At 46.2% G+C, this 15,015-nt stretch overlaps 3 protein-coding genes across 3 annotated transcripts; 1 reads left to right on the forward strand and 2 right to left on the reverse strand.

Moving 5' to 3' along the window:
- The first annotated feature begins 1,163 nt into the window (after positions 1-1,163).
- LOC109402851 (uncharacterized) lies at positions 1,164-3,966 on the forward strand. Its single transcript, XM_029861057.2, has 3 exons — positions 1,164-1,407; positions 1,466-1,984; positions 2,068-3,966. Exons 1-3 carry the CDS (start codon positions 1,330-1,332, stop codon positions 3,796-3,798), a joined length of 2,328 nt encoding a protein of 775 aa, XP_029716917.2. The 5' UTR covers positions 1,164-1,329; the 3' UTR covers positions 3,799-3,966.
- Positions 3,967-5,779: 1,813 nt separating this feature from the next.
- On the reverse strand, positions 5,780-7,618 carry LOC134284064 (uncharacterized). Its single transcript, XM_062842297.1, has 2 exons — positions 6,285-7,618; positions 5,780-5,955 (listed from the first exon to the last, which is right to left on the reverse strand). The coding sequence occupies exon 1, from the start codon at positions 7,395-7,397 to the stop codon at positions 6,348-6,350; it is 1,050 nt and encodes a 349-aa protein (XP_062698281.1). The 5' UTR covers positions 7,398-7,618; the 3' UTR covers positions 5,780-5,955; positions 6,285-6,347.
- A 1,954-nt stretch (positions 7,619-9,572) lies between these two features.
- LOC134290431 (uncharacterized) lies at positions 9,573-14,081 on the reverse strand. Its single transcript, XM_062857575.1, has 2 exons — positions 13,931-14,081; positions 9,573-13,601 (listed from the first exon to the last, which is right to left on the reverse strand). The coding sequence occupies exon 2, from the start codon at positions 13,395-13,397 to the stop codon at positions 9,573-9,575; it is 3,825 nt and encodes a 1,274-aa protein (XP_062713559.1). The 5' UTR covers positions 13,398-13,601; positions 13,931-14,081.
- Positions 14,082-15,015: the final 934 nt, after the last annotated feature.

Genomic DNA, 15,015 nt, shown 5'->3' on the forward strand with positions numbered 1-15,015 from the left:
CAGGACAAACTTCTTTTTTTTAATCGTCTGATACTCAGGATCTGTAAAATATAAAAATAAGCGGTTTTCACTATGATGGATGGGAAGAGTTGTACTTCATGTAAGAGTAGTTGTCAAGCCGGAAGTCCATGTTTGAACCTGTTTTTGCACCGGAAATAAGTGTTCCCTGGGGCAATGTTTTGGCGAGTCGTCTATGAATCTGGTATTTTATAAAAATTCTGAAATCTTTAACAACTTGAAATGGTAGGCCAACGCAAGAACACAATGCTGGGGCTGCTTTCTGGCATGAGATGCATCTGAAACTTGGTCCCAGGAGTGTACTTCCGGTAGGACTCCCTAAGACTCAATTTCGTGATCATAATCATTTTGCATTTGAAAAGATGATTTTAGAAGTTTGGTGTCTATGAAGAATTTGTTTCGTATATTTGAGCCCTTCTTTTAAAAGTATCACTCATGTGATTAATCCACCTAAAATTCAAACACGGGTCTTACTTTTAGCCAACGAATTATTACTAGAACATTGCATACTTTTAGGCGTTTATCGGTTTCTGACCCAATTTACAAAATTGATTCCAATTTGTAAAAGCACGCTTCGCTAAGAAATTTAAGGCCTGATTGAGATTCCACCTTGATTGATCTATCGAGAATTAACAACTAATTATTGAAAAAGTAGCCTAAAGGCAGCTGTAGAACATATCGCCAAACATAGCACCAGGGAACACTTATTTCCGGTGCAAAATCAGGTTCAAGCATGGACTCCCGGTTTGACAACTACCCTCGCATGAAGTACAACTCTTCCCATCGATCATACTGAAAACCGCTTATTTTTATATTTTACAGATTTTGAGTACCAGCCGGTCAAAAATAAAAAGTTTGTCCTGGGGCTCTGAGGGTTAAACAAAAAATGGCGTTTTTTGCATTGAATTACATTTTTTCTTTTTTTTTTTTGACTCAAGAACCTGACGGCGCACCTGTTAAATGTTCACGGCGCACCAGGGCGCCGCGGCGCACAGTTTGGGAAGCACTGGTGTAAATGACCAAGTGAAACACGATCTGCTGCATGCTGCAGCAGAGGACGTACCCAGTCTCTGGTTCATGGAAGCCACGCTTTTTTCCTTTCTGTTGTGGTTCCTAAACTTTATCGCTGTTTATTTTGTTCCACCATTCTTCCATTTTCGTGCGTGATGTTTCGGTGGTTCCGGTGAATCGGAATCGATTCGGTTAGACTTTGGATGTTATCTAGTCTTAGTTTTGTGATAATTCCGATAATTCTACGATAAAATCTTATACTACTAGTAAGTGACAACATTCGAACATATTGAATTCATAATGAAAACCAGAAACCAGACCAACCAGACGCAGAAAGGCACCAAACGGAAGGCACCGTCGTCGTCAGCTCAAACCGAGGTTTGTAACACTCAAACATTTAGAGCATGGGAATATTGATCACGACTTTTTCCCCTAGATCCCAATAAAACGCCCCAGAAAAGACGCCCGCCAGGAAGGGTCCGTCCAGTTTGTTAGCCGACTTCTGCGGGACGTCCAAAACGATGCCGGTCATCCAGTGGCAGTAGCAATGGGAAGTTACGCACACAGCAACATCCTTCAGCTGCCGTTTCAACCGGGCATTCTTACGCAGGACACAATCTATCGGCACTACGAGGCACCCTCGTGGAACTTTACGTATCCCGTTCCGCTGGTGACGCAATTTTCCAATCCTGGAACAGCCGTTGAACCAATGCTGCGGTTGGTAAAGGCTAAAAAGAAACATCTGACCACCTTGGCCCACATGAAGTTGCTCTACGCGAAAAAGAAATCCATCTATAAGAAAGCTTGCAAAGGATTCGTCGGGAAGCTGTTCCCGAACATGCTGTATAAAGTAGCTGAGGAGATGGAGCGCGATCCGGATAAGTGGTTTCAGGAAACGTACGGATATGATTACTATTTCACCGGTGGAAGTCTGGCGGTTGTGGGCGGCAAAGAGGTAAGATTGGGGGTATTCTAAAATTATACATATACATATGAATGGTGAATCTGTATAATACCAGCTCTATATTTATGTTTCAGGATTCTCCAGGACACCCGAAATGGATTATTACCACCGTGGGAGAGAATATGAACGCAATAGAGATGGCTCGATTAAATCTAACTGAAAGCCGGGCTACCATTGACAGAAACCAACTAAAACTATTCGAGCTTAGCGAAAAGGACGGGCCAATTTATGAGATTTGCACCTCGATGGTAGAGAAGGAAGACGACGATGATGACTCCACTAGTCGAAACCTGCGAATAGCTCTGAGAAGGAAACAAAAAATTGAGCTGCTTTGCGGAGAAGGTGAGAGCATTTTTTCCAGTTCCAAAACCCTTTCGTCAGAAGTTCCGTTTATTAGTTGCTGTTTTCTTAGGGGAAGCAGCGATTCGCTGATATGCACTTCTGATTTGGGGAAAAGACTAAGGATTTGGAATTTTGAGATTGGTGAGGTTGTTCAGGAGCTCAATTTGTCCAAAAAGGTAAAGAAAGATGACTGCTGGACCTGTATCCGGTCCTTCGGGAAGAATCACTTTGTTTGCTTGGACAGGTCTTCCATCAGACTATTCAAAACCAAATTTCTACTGAAGTTAGTTAACGTAGCTCTTCTTTCCACGTGGCTATGGGCGTGCGAAAAGGCATCCTGTCTAGAAGTTTGTCCGGAAGAGAAGCTTCTGTTTATCGGAACCAGTCATAAACTGCTCGTTCTTCAGCTAGTTGATCGGGGGGACGCCCAGCATCGGGAGTTCCAACAGATTCTGACATTCACCCACAATTTGAAGTACTTCCCGACGATGATCCGGTTCGACTCAGACTCGAATCAGAACTACTTCGTATGGTTGTCCTCCCAACTGGCAGGTGACACGACCATTTGCAACTTTTCGAAAGTTCCTCCAAAACGCTTTGCCACCAATAACCTTCCGCGGAAGCCCTGGACTGTCCAGGAGGGCTTTGACCTAGCGCGTCACAAAGGGAAATGCATCTACCCCGCAGCCAAGCTAAAACGTCGCCTCCAACTTTTCCACTCGGGCCTGGCCATTCTAGTCGATGAAAACGATTGCTTTCATCTGTTCCTACAGACCTCCCCTGGGGACGTATTCCATCAGCGAATTACCACCGCTACCGACGATAGCCTTTCCGATAGAATTCCACTGCTTTACCACTCCTGGATGCTCAAACTGAACCGAGAAATTCCATTCGTGCCCAAAGCCACCGACTTCAAAAACCTCCGAGGGTTCAAAAAGATTCTCTCCTGCTCAAACCTCTATCAACCTGAACCGGAACTCCTGGAGGACACAACCTTCCGCAAAAGACCCGGCTGGCAGCAATCCGTCGAGGACCTGCACCAATACAAGGATCTCCTAGCGCCGGAGATACTCCAGATCTGGGGCTTCCGGCCGGATGTGAGCGGGCGCCCCCCTCGACGTATTTCCACCGATCAGCCGATGGACGTGGCGGATCGTATTTCCCACTGGTTGGACACGACCGCCGAACAGGTTCCCATTGTTGTTGGAGATGAGGAAGGGGTCGGAGCCAGCCGAGATGGCTCACCGGTGGTAGCCGATGAGGTCGTTCCGATTGAAAGCGATCACGACCAGGAGGAGCTTCTTCACAGCGTGGTGGAAGTTGGAGAATACATGAAACCGGAGGTGGATGCTTGCGAGCAGGATGTCGTGTTTGTTAGGGCGGTTGTGTCCGATGTAACGACGAGTGCGGTGAACAAATCTGCTGCCAAACCCGGCAGAAGGAAATACGTTAAGGGATTCTAGTTTATCACTTTATCAAGAAGACTGTCAGTACTGCTGGAAATCGAGAGTCTCTGTTAGCAGCGCACCCCACGCATGAATGTGGAACTATACGAGATTACCATGCAATAGAGTTCCAAGTCTTTCTGATGAAGTGGTCTTTGATTCTAGAGTTGAACGGAGATTATTATTAGCCATTAAAGCTGTTTAAAAACTAAAATATTCATATTTATAAATTTATTGAATATCACATCTTTTAAATCCTCCAAATTTATTAAAACTCTCAGGGCTGTCATTGAGTACCAGTTTATATTCTACCACGCTTTGGGTCAGTTCATAGTGCCTTGCTGTGCGCGTAACTGACAGGATAGCATCTACGGTCCACCTCCCCTTCCGGAAGCCGAACTGGTTGCTCGAGAGACCATTTCTGGAGCAACATTTGAAAAGGGCATACAAGCATTGGTAAACAATGACTTCACACGTCGCTCCTGAGCCCGCCTCAGCTTATTCACAAAAACTAAGGCCGTTATCAGATAGAGCAAACATCGATCTTTCGGATAACGGTGTTCATTTGCGTGGGCGGGCTGCTGTTATGCCCTACGGAGCGTTTTAGAAAAAAGACACAAGACCTCTTGGGCTCTTTTCAAATGTTGCTCCAGATTTACACCCTCGATGTGGCTCAACATTCTATTGAAGATGACCTTTTCGAGCACTTTCTCTCAGTACGACTGCAGCGATCGACACGCTCGGTCGTGTTCGCGGCGTGCTCACCAGAAAGTAAACTCTAATTGAGTATAAACCAAAAATTAACTGGCATTATAGCGCTAGTTCGCTGCGCCATTTTTCGCTCTTTGTTAGTACAAAGAGCAAACAGAAGTAAGAAGAAGAAGAGCACTTTCTCTGCCGTGTCGATCAAACATATTGGTCTATATGCCGACGGGCCTGCGGGTAGTGTTCCCGTCTTTTACAACATAAAAAGGCTCTGCCGCTTCCAAAGCTCTGGGAAAACTCCCTCGTCCAGACATTTCTGCATAGCAGACCTGAGCAAGGGCCCATATAGCCGAGGCGGTAAACGCACGGGTATACAGCATCCCAAGTAACCATGACGCTGGATATAGAGCATTAATTTCGCTTTATAGTGTATTATATGACATGCGATATAAAGTTGTTTTGTCATATACTGCCGTGAATCGCATATCAGTCCCATCTTTGCTGGATTTCCTATGCAAATGGGACAAATATGCGATTCACGGCAGTATAGGCACCATTGAAGTAGGTTTAAAGTCGAAAGTGGCGCTACTATTGTTGATTTACAGCAAGCTTTACTGTGGTGATTGCTAAAGCATATAAAATGCTTGTACTTTATAGCTAATGCAATCAAATCGTATGGAATGCATACTTAATGCATCATGTCAAAAAAGAAAAAAAGTATGTTTTTCATTTTTCTATCTATTTTTATCTTCCGATACTCTCACTTTGATGTTTTTTATTGTATTTCGGGAATTGAACCTAGACTGCTGAAACTGAACCTTGATGAAACTCGGACGCGCGTTAACGCTGTGTGCTACGATACCATGTATTTAGCACCTGGAAAAATGTGCAACATAAAGTAAAGTATACTTAGCTCGTGCATTATTGAGTTGTGTTTTCAGCAACTCTAAAAATGTGCTGGGGACTGAATGCCATCAGTTATGTTACTCTCGAATATAAATTCGTCTGTGTTGATTCTGTTTTTTTTTGTTTTCATACGTGCTCACTTCTATCTAAAATACAATAAATAAAAAACAATACAGACAGCGCTTTAATCCTTACTTTTATGAAATCGGGGCGTTATGTTAAATAAGGAAACCTCTACCTCACATAATTTTTGTTCCCTCAGCATCTGATTGTTTTCATGTTCCAACCAGAAACCCATAAAACCATACATAATATAAATTTTCAAACAGCAACATCTGAGCATCATAATCTAAGTGCTGCGCAGCAATCCATGAAAATTTTGTGTTCGGATAGGGGAAGATTCTTGTAGCAGCGGTTTCTGTGTGCAGCTCAAAGCTAAAAATAATAGTTTTTATTAGTAAGCACTTAGAGAGAGTCATGTGATATCTGGTACATTTAGTCTTGCCTATGCCGTTCGCCTTTCCCTAGGAAACGATGCTTTAAGGAAGTGTTTTCCGCCGTCGCCTATCGGTGGTACAAATCAATCAATTTAAGCCACGGTCTATCTATAACTCATAACTTAAACATACCTTGTGGTACTAAGAGTACCTATATGCGCGATTAATTACAATAATGCCAAATGAACATCAGCCACTGTTACGACTCTGCATGTAAGAAAAGGACATGTATCGGTTCAGCTAACCATTATCAACTAGCATATAATCATACCTATTTTCACTCGAGTATTATCAATTTCACAGTATTAAATTCAAAGTATCAGTTCAAACCCACAGCGGAATCAGAAAAATGCAAATTCGTGTGCATTACCCGCACTACACAATAAATCATCTAACATATCAAATTTCCAGCTTCAACAATAGGCACCACACGTTTCTCGACATCAGCCTTTTTGCTCTTCACTCATTGTTGCGGTCGTAGACATCTGCACGATGAGTCGGATTCTGAGCTCGGCATTCGCGAACGCCGTCCGTGCTGCCAGAACATCCCCCGCCCCGTGGGGGATGGTCTCCCGTAGATTCACCCAGCTCCATTACCGCCAACTTTACCACAGGCCGCTTTAACTTACCGGACGCCGTGCGAACGATCGCCTGGCGTATTCTGCCGTCCTTACCGGAAATGACTTCATCCACGACGCCTCGAACCCATGACCTTCTTTTGCCTTCTACTACGTATACGACGTCACCAACCTTCAAGGACCTTACTTCATCCAGCCACTTCGTCCTTCTATTGATTGTAGGGAAGTACTCCTTTGACCATCGCCCCCACGCAAGGTTCGCTAGCTGCTGAGAACGGAGGAAACTACGTCGGAGCGTCTGCTCCAGATTAACGGCTGGTTCCATTGGTTCATGAGCGCCTGAAGAACATCCGAAGACAAAATGGTTGGGTGTTAGGGCTTCGGGATTACTCAAATCTTGTGGCATGTACGTGAGGGGCCGTGAGTTGATCAATCCCTCTACTTCAACTAGCGTTGTCCACAAGATTTCGTCGGTTAGTTTCCGACCATCATTCAACGTAGCCATGGCTTCTTTGACGCTCCGCACCATGCGTTCCCACACTCCACCCATGTGAGGGGCGGAGGGTGGATTGAACGACCATTTCGTTCGTGCATCGGTAAAAGTACCGGCGCACTCCAAATCGATCTGCTTTATCTGCTGCTGCAGTACGCGATTGACCCCGACAAAGTTAGTGCCATTGTCGGAGAAGATTTGAACCGGTGATCCTCGTCTGCGTGTGAATCTCCGGATTGCCATGATGCAAGATTCGCTTGAAAGGTCATAGGAGACTTCCAGGTGAACCGCTCGTACCACTAGACACGTGAAAACGGCCACGTACCTTTTCTCTTTGCGCCGACCTACAGTTACCTCCAGCGGACCCATGTAGTCAATACCGACGTAGCTGAAGGGTCGAACGTTCGGCGTCAATCGTTGTTCGGGAAGAGGAGCCATACGAGGAAGAGGCTTGCACTTGCTCACTTTACAGAACTGGCAACTGCGAGCAATGTTTTCTACGGCTGATCGTAGATGCGAAATTTGAAACCGTTGACGGACTTCATTTACGACGGTTTCTTTGTTCGCATGTCCGTAACGACGATGGTAGTGGTCCAAGAGGCGTTGAGTAATCTCACTCTCTTTTGGGAGAATGATAGGAAATCTTACGTCGAAACCAGCATAAGCGGCATCGGCAGTTCTCCCTTCCATCCGAATGATACCGTATTCGTTAGCGAAGGGTGAAAATTTGTAGAGTGAACTGCTTTTCTCTAGAGCTATGCATTTCCCTATCGGTTGATCACGGTTCTTCAGCAGAGTTCGAACTTCGTCCGGATACCCAAGTAACCATGACGCTTTATATAGAGCAATAATTTCGCTTTATAGTGTATTATATGACATGCGATATAAAGTTGTTTTGTCATATTGGCACCATAAAAGTAGGTTTAAAGTCGAAAGTGGCGCTATTATTGTTGATTTTAAGCAAGCTTTACTGTGGTGATTGCTAAAGCATATAAAATGCTTGTACCTTATAGCTAATGCAATTAAATCGTATGGAATGCATACTTAATGCATCATGTCAAAAAAGAAAAAAAAGTATATTTTTCATTTTTCTATCTATTTTTATCTTCCGATACTCTCACTTTGATGTTTTTTGTTATTGTATTTCAAGAATTGAACCTGGACTGCTGAAACTGGACCACGATGAAACTCGGACGCGCTAACGCTGTGTGCTAAGATACCATGTATTCTGCACCTGGAAAAATGCGTAACATAAAGTAACGTATACTTAGCTCGTGCCTTATTGAGTTGTGTTTTCAGCAACTCTAAAAAATGTGCTGTGGTCTGAATGCCATCAGTTGTGTTACTCTCGAATATAAATTCGTCTGTGTTGATTCTGTTTTTTTTTTGTTTTCATACGTGCTCACTTCTACCTAATCTATATACAATAAATAAGAAACCATACAATTAGCGCTTTAATTCTTCCTTTTATGAAATCAACGCGTTATGTTAAATAAGGAAACCGATACCCCACATAATTTTTGTTCCCTCAGCATCTGATTGTTTTCATGTCCCAACCAGAAACCCAAAAAACCATACATAATATAAATTTTCAAACAGCAACATCTGAGCATGATAATCTAAGTGCTCCGCAGCAATCCATGAAAATTTTGGTTTGTTTTTCTTTTGTTTTGAATGGTTCTGTTTCTAAAAGTGTTTTACAGTTTTTTTTTTGAACTGAGCGATATTTTTCTGTTTACAACGATGGAAACTTTAGTAAAGGCATATATAAAGTATTAAATGCTTGCATTATTGATTGCTATAAAGCTTTTAACATGGTAATGCAATGAAGCATTTTACAACGGCTCTATAGAACTGTCAAAATCTCGTAATGCTTCAATGCTTCCATAATGTAGATTAAACGCTTCATTACTTGACAGATGTAAAATAAATGTTATGTTGCATTAGCTAAACTATAATACGATTGAATTAATGTTATGATATAATGCTTGTGGTTACTTGGGTAGTATTCACCCTGCGTCATTCTCCAGAGAAATTGCTCCGCTCGTAGAAACTCCTCCTGCGACAGTGGCACTTTGCGGGCGGCCACTTCGGATCTCAACAGCTTCGCTTGATTTTTCGTAGCTTGGATAGTTTCTATTGGGCGCCCAGATATGCGCAATCGGCAGTTACTGATGAAGCGGTAAACGCATGCCACGGTCCGTAGCAGTACACTCCACTTCGAAAATCTACCAACGTCTATCATTCCCACCGGAAGCATGATGTGAGTGAGCAGGTAGGCCGATCGTAGCTCTTCAGTAGTGTTAGGCTTCTCTCGCTGCTGTGGCCAACTGTCTTCGGAGAGATACAAAAATGATGGACCCTGGAACCACCTTCCGTTAGAATCAGGCTCCAAGTCGCGTACCCACTTTGTCAAGCAATCGGCTACATTCTGCTTAGACGGTACCCATCGCCAGCACTCGGCTTGGGTCAGAGACAGAAGTTCTGCGATACGATGGGCGACGAATTGTTTGTAGCGCCTGTGGTCGGAACGAATCCACGCGAGAACCGTGGAAGAATCCGTCCAAAGGTACACCTCACGAGGTTGAAGGGTATGGTTCGTCAAAACAGCGGTCAACATTCTAGCTCCGAGCACGGCCGCTTCTCGAATTCTTCGTCTCTCATCTCTTCGTCCCACTGCACTCCACTTCTCCATAGATCCTGAATGAGGGTGCGTCCATGTATGAGGTACGGTGCCAGGAGACCAAGAGGATCAAACAGACTCATTATGATCCTCAGAGCGATTCGCTTTGTCGGCCGCTTTCCTCCGGACACGTACTGAAGAAGTTGTTCGCTAAGCTCGGTTGAAAACGTTAGAGAGTCCGATTCTGGGTGCCACAGCATTCCAAGAATTCGTTCCCATTTCGCCTCGGGCGTTGACTGTAGCAGGCGTGGCTCTGGATCGTTGCGTTCACCGAGCTTATCCAACACTTCCTCACTGTTGCTCACCCAGTTCCTCATTTCGAACCCGCCACGGGCGTGGATGGTTCTCACTTGAACAGCCAACTCCGCTGCTTCTTCTGGGGTGTCAGCACTATCGTAGTAGTCATCCATGTACGTCTTGTCCTTGATTGCCGCTGCAGCTAACGGGAACTCGTCCGCCCACTTGTCAGCGTTGACTCGTAGAACGTGCTGCGCGACGCATGGTGAGCATGTGGCGCCAAACATCGCTACGTCTGCGATGTAGACTTCAGGAGGATGTTGCGAATCAAATCGGAAAAGGAAACACTGAAAGTATCTGTCCGGCGTCCTCATTCGAAGCTGCAGAAACATTTCGCGGATATCGCCTCCGAATGCAACGCGTTTCTCACGGAATTTGCAGATCACTGAAGGGAGCGACACTAGCAGGTCGGGACCTTTCAATAGTTGTGAGTTGAGGGACACTCCATTCACTTGCGCTTTCCCGTCCCACACGAGTCGTTTTTTCTGCTTCTTCGGATGTATAACCAGACCAAGAGGCAGATACCACACTTGCCTTCGGTTGATCTCCCTCAACTCCTCTTCTGTAGCCTTGTGGACGTAGCCTTTCTGCACGTAGTCCACGATTTGCTTGTTCACATTTTCGCGGAGACTTGGGTCCTTCGCCAGTTGGGCCTCGAAGCTCCGCAAGCGTTTCATCGCCATGGGAAGGCTATCGGGTAGGTCGATTTCGTCGGCTTTCCAATGAAGAGCGGTTTCGTATTTTCCATCAACGAACTTTGTGGTATTTTCCAATATTTCGCGGGCTCGTTTCTCATCAGCGGACTCAAGCGGAGAAGTAATCTCAACCAACGAATCCTCCAGGATGAACTGCTGCCGAACTAGATCGTTCAATTCTCTATCGGCATCGCAATTGCACTCGTGGAGATTTACAAATGCTGGTTTTGATAGTGCGCTTGAATCTGGGCCATAGACGGACCACCCTAGCAAAGATTTCACCGCGATCGGTTCGCCTGGTCGGCCGACGCAACTATCCAGGGGCGCGAAGAGACTCAAATTTTCCAAACCTAGGAGAATTCTAGGCACGGCCTCGGAGTACGCAGAAACAGGAAGATTTCGGAGATGTGGGAATCGCTCGGATACTTCGTTGAAGGCCAAACTCTGACTCGGAAGGTTCAACTCTTCGACGGTGTGCGCATTCTTCAGCACGTAACGACGGGGTAGTCCTTTTCCGGAAATTTCGAAGTCCACGCGCTGCGAGCTCTCCTCATTCCTCTTCACGCTCGAAGTCCATCTCAGCTCTAGGGGTTCAGGAACACCAACTGCTCCAAGCTGCCGTGCTAAGCTTGCTTCAATAAGCGTCAAGGAGGACCCTTCGTCCAAAAAGGCAAAAGTTTCGCATCTGCGGTTCCCGTTGAACAACATAACCGGTATGATCCTGAACAGGACGGATCTTTGCGACCGCTCATGAGCGTTGCATTCCGACGCTCGAAGTTGTCGCGGACGCTGTTCCTGTATCGAACCGCGATCAGAACGATGTAGAAGTGGGTGGTGGCGGTCTCGGCAGTTCCCGACGTTGCATCGGATTCTCGAACGACATCTCCATTGGCCGTGGTCAAACAGGCAAACCTCGCACAACTTCCAATGATGAACGGCTTTCAGACGAGCTTCCAATCCCAGCTGCTGGAAACGTTCGCAGTTCCGCACACGATGGTCTGTTTTACCGCATATCGGACAGGGTTGCCTTTCTTCATCGCGTCTCTGCACCTCGGCTACCTCTTCGTGGGCGTACACATGCCCCTTCTCTTTCGGCTTGTCCCTTTCGGCTCTCCCAACCGCTGCCTTCTGTTGGATCGGTGACGTAACTTCGCTGGCGTCGTACACCAGTTCTTCCATGAACACTCCGAAATGTTTTAGGGTCGGTTCCGCATACCCTCGCTTGAATCTTGCCCACTCGAGCTTGTTCGACGCTGGCAGCTTCTCCACTAGTTCGCCGAGCAGCGTAGGGTTGGACAGATGGCCACTGAGATTCGCGGCCTCCAGGTGATCGCATAGCTGTTGCACCGTTAGGCCAAAGTTGATCAGCGACTCCAATCGTTCCGGTTTCGGTGCCTCGGCCCGACGCACCTTGCTCAGCAGATTCTTCACCAGCAGCTCTGGTCTCCCGTACAACCGTCGCAGCGTTTCCATAATCGCGTTAACGCTTTGGGGAAACATCAGTTTCGTAACGACGGCTTCTCGCGCTGGCCCGCACAAGCACTCTCGCAAGCGAATTATATTTTCCACGTCCGTGAAACCGCACGCAATGTTGGCTGTCTCGAAGCTGTGGACAAATATAGGCCACTCTTCCGGGTCGCCCGAAAAAGTGGGTAACTTCTTCGGCCAGATTTGTCTCGCGGCTACTTGGTCGCTGTTCGGCCCCGCCCCGTGGGAACCTGGGTTCGATCCTATCGCCGCGCGCTCAATCCCTCGCAAAGACGGCGCTAGGCTGGCATTCGATCTAGCCGCACTCTCGAAGTGGTTTCCGACGGGTTCCGAAGGGATATTCCTAACCCGCGCACTGTTGGCACGGGTCTGATGATCCGGAATCGCTTCCGGGATGAATCGTGGCTCTAACTGCTGTCGATCGGCTATCTCATCTGCTAGCGGCCGGAAACGATCCGGTTCCGCCAAATCGTTCGCTGCATTAGGCCACTCCGAGAACTGTGTCGCGCTTTTGTCGTCCCGGTGACTCATACCGTGCTGGCTTTTCAACCAAGCCTTGGTCCTGTCCTTGCGACTGAAGACGCTTGATTTGCTGCTCTCGTCATCAGCAATCTGTTCCTCCAGCTCGAATTTGTCGCGCAGGTACTTCTCCTGCATCGCGAGCTCCTTGGCCTTAATGGCGTGCTCCTGTTCCTTCAGCTGCCTCTCCCTCTCCAGACGGATCCGTTCTTCCTCTAATCGTGCCCGCTCTTCCCTCAACTTCTGCTCCTCCAGCAAACGCTCGTCTTCCAATCGCTGCAATGCCAATTGCGCTCGAGCTCTGGCGGTAGAAGTGCTGGATTTGGAAGATCTCATCTCCCCGTGGCTCGACTTATCGAAGGCAGGAACCTCTGGATGCTTCTTCGGAGTGGCGTTACCACTCGCCGCAAGATCAGGAACGAACAAGGTCTTCGATTTGTCGGAGTTTTTCGATTTCTCCGAAGTCTTCTTCTGGTTGGCGGTGCTCGACTTCGGTATCTCACTCGATGTAGCACCGAGGACAGTCAAGTTAGCCGTTTGTTTCTTACCTCCTTTCTTCTTGGCTCCGGTGACTTCCGAAGGCGGTTCGGGCAGGCACTTACTGCATCTCCACGACCGCTGTTGGACTCCCGGGGACACCTTGGCACAAGTGTAGTGGTACCATACACTGCACCCATCGCAGGCCACCATGCCGACGTCGGCGGAATTCGGTTCGTCGCACGCACCGCATTCCCTAGCATCGTCCTGGGGTGGCATCCTAGCTATAAATCTTTGAGAATGTTCGGATAGGGGAAGATTCTTGTAGCAGCGGTTTCTGTGTGCAGCTCAAAGCTAAAAATAATAGTTTTTATTAGTAAGCACTTAGAGAGAGTCATGTGATATCTGGTACATTTAGTCTTGCCTATGCCGTTCGCCTTTCCCTAGGAAACGATGCTTTAAGGAAGTGTTTTCCGCCGTCGCCTATCGGTGGTACAAATCAATCAATTTAAGCCACGGTCTATCTATAACTCATAACTTAAACATACCTTGTGGTACTAAGAGTACCTATATGCGCGATTAATTACAATAATGCCAAATGAACATCAGCCACTGTTACGACTCTGCATGTAAGAAAAGGACATGTATCGGTTCAGCTAACCATTATCAACTAGCATATAATCATACCTATTTTCACTCGAGTATTATCAATTTCACAGTATTAAATTCAAAGTATCAGTTCAAACCCACAGCGGAATCAGAAAAATGCAAATTCGTGTGCATTACCCGCACTACACAATAAATCATCTAACATATCAAATTTCCAGCTTCAACAATAGGCACCACACGTTTCTCGACATCAGCCTTTTTGCTCTTCACTCATTGTTGCGGTCGTAGACATCTGCACGATGAGTCGGATTCTGAGCTCGGCATTCGCGAACGCCGTCCGTGCTGCCAGAACATCCCCCGCCCCGTGGGGGATGGTCTCCCGTAGATTCACCCAGCTCCATTACCGCCAACTTTACCACAGGCCGCTTTAACTTACCGGACGCCGTGCGAACGATCGCCTGGCGTATTCTGCCGTCCTTACCGGAAATGACTTCATCCACGACGCCTCGAACCCATGACCTTCTTTTGCCTTCTACTACGTATACGACGTCACCAACCTTCAAGGACCTTACTTCATCCAGCCACTTCGTCCTTCTATTGATTGTAGGGAAGTACTCCTTTGACCATCGCCCCCACGCAAGGTTCGCTAGCTGCTGAGAACGGAGGAAACTACGTCGGAGCGTCTGCACACAGAAACCGCTGCTACAAGAATCTTCCCCTATCCGAACATTTTGGTTTGTTTTTCTTTTGTTTTGAATGGTTCTGTTTCTAAAAGTGTTTTACAGTTTTTTTTCCGAACTGAGCGATATTTTTCTGTTTACAACGATGGAAGCTTTAGTGAAGGCATATATGAAGTAATAAATGCTTGCATTATTGATTGCTATAAAGCTTTTAACATGGTAATGTAATGAAGCATTTAACAACGGCTCTATAGAACTATACAGAACTGTCAAAATCTCGAAATGCTTCAATGCTTTCATAATGTAGATTAAACGCTTCATTACTTGACAGATGTAAAATAAAAGTTATGTTGCATTAGCTAAACTATAATACGATTGAATTAATGTTATGATATAATGCTTGTGGTTACTTGGGCATCCCCTACGGATACTTTCAAACAAGTCATCGCATACTGCACTTCAAAAGGCCTTCCGCTAATTGCTGGCAGTGATGCTAATGCTCACCATATCATCTGGGGCAGCTCAGACATTAACTTGAGAGGCTCCAGTTTGATGGAGTACTTAAGTAGTACAGATCATGCATTACTTAACATAGGCAACCGCCCAAC

The sequence above is a fragment of the Aedes albopictus genome, chromosome 3, assembly GCF_035046485.1.
Source record: "Aedes albopictus strain Foshan chromosome 3, AalbF5, whole genome shotgun sequence".
Classification (NCBI taxonomy): Eukaryota; Metazoa; Arthropoda; class Insecta; order Diptera; family Culicidae; genus Aedes; species Aedes albopictus.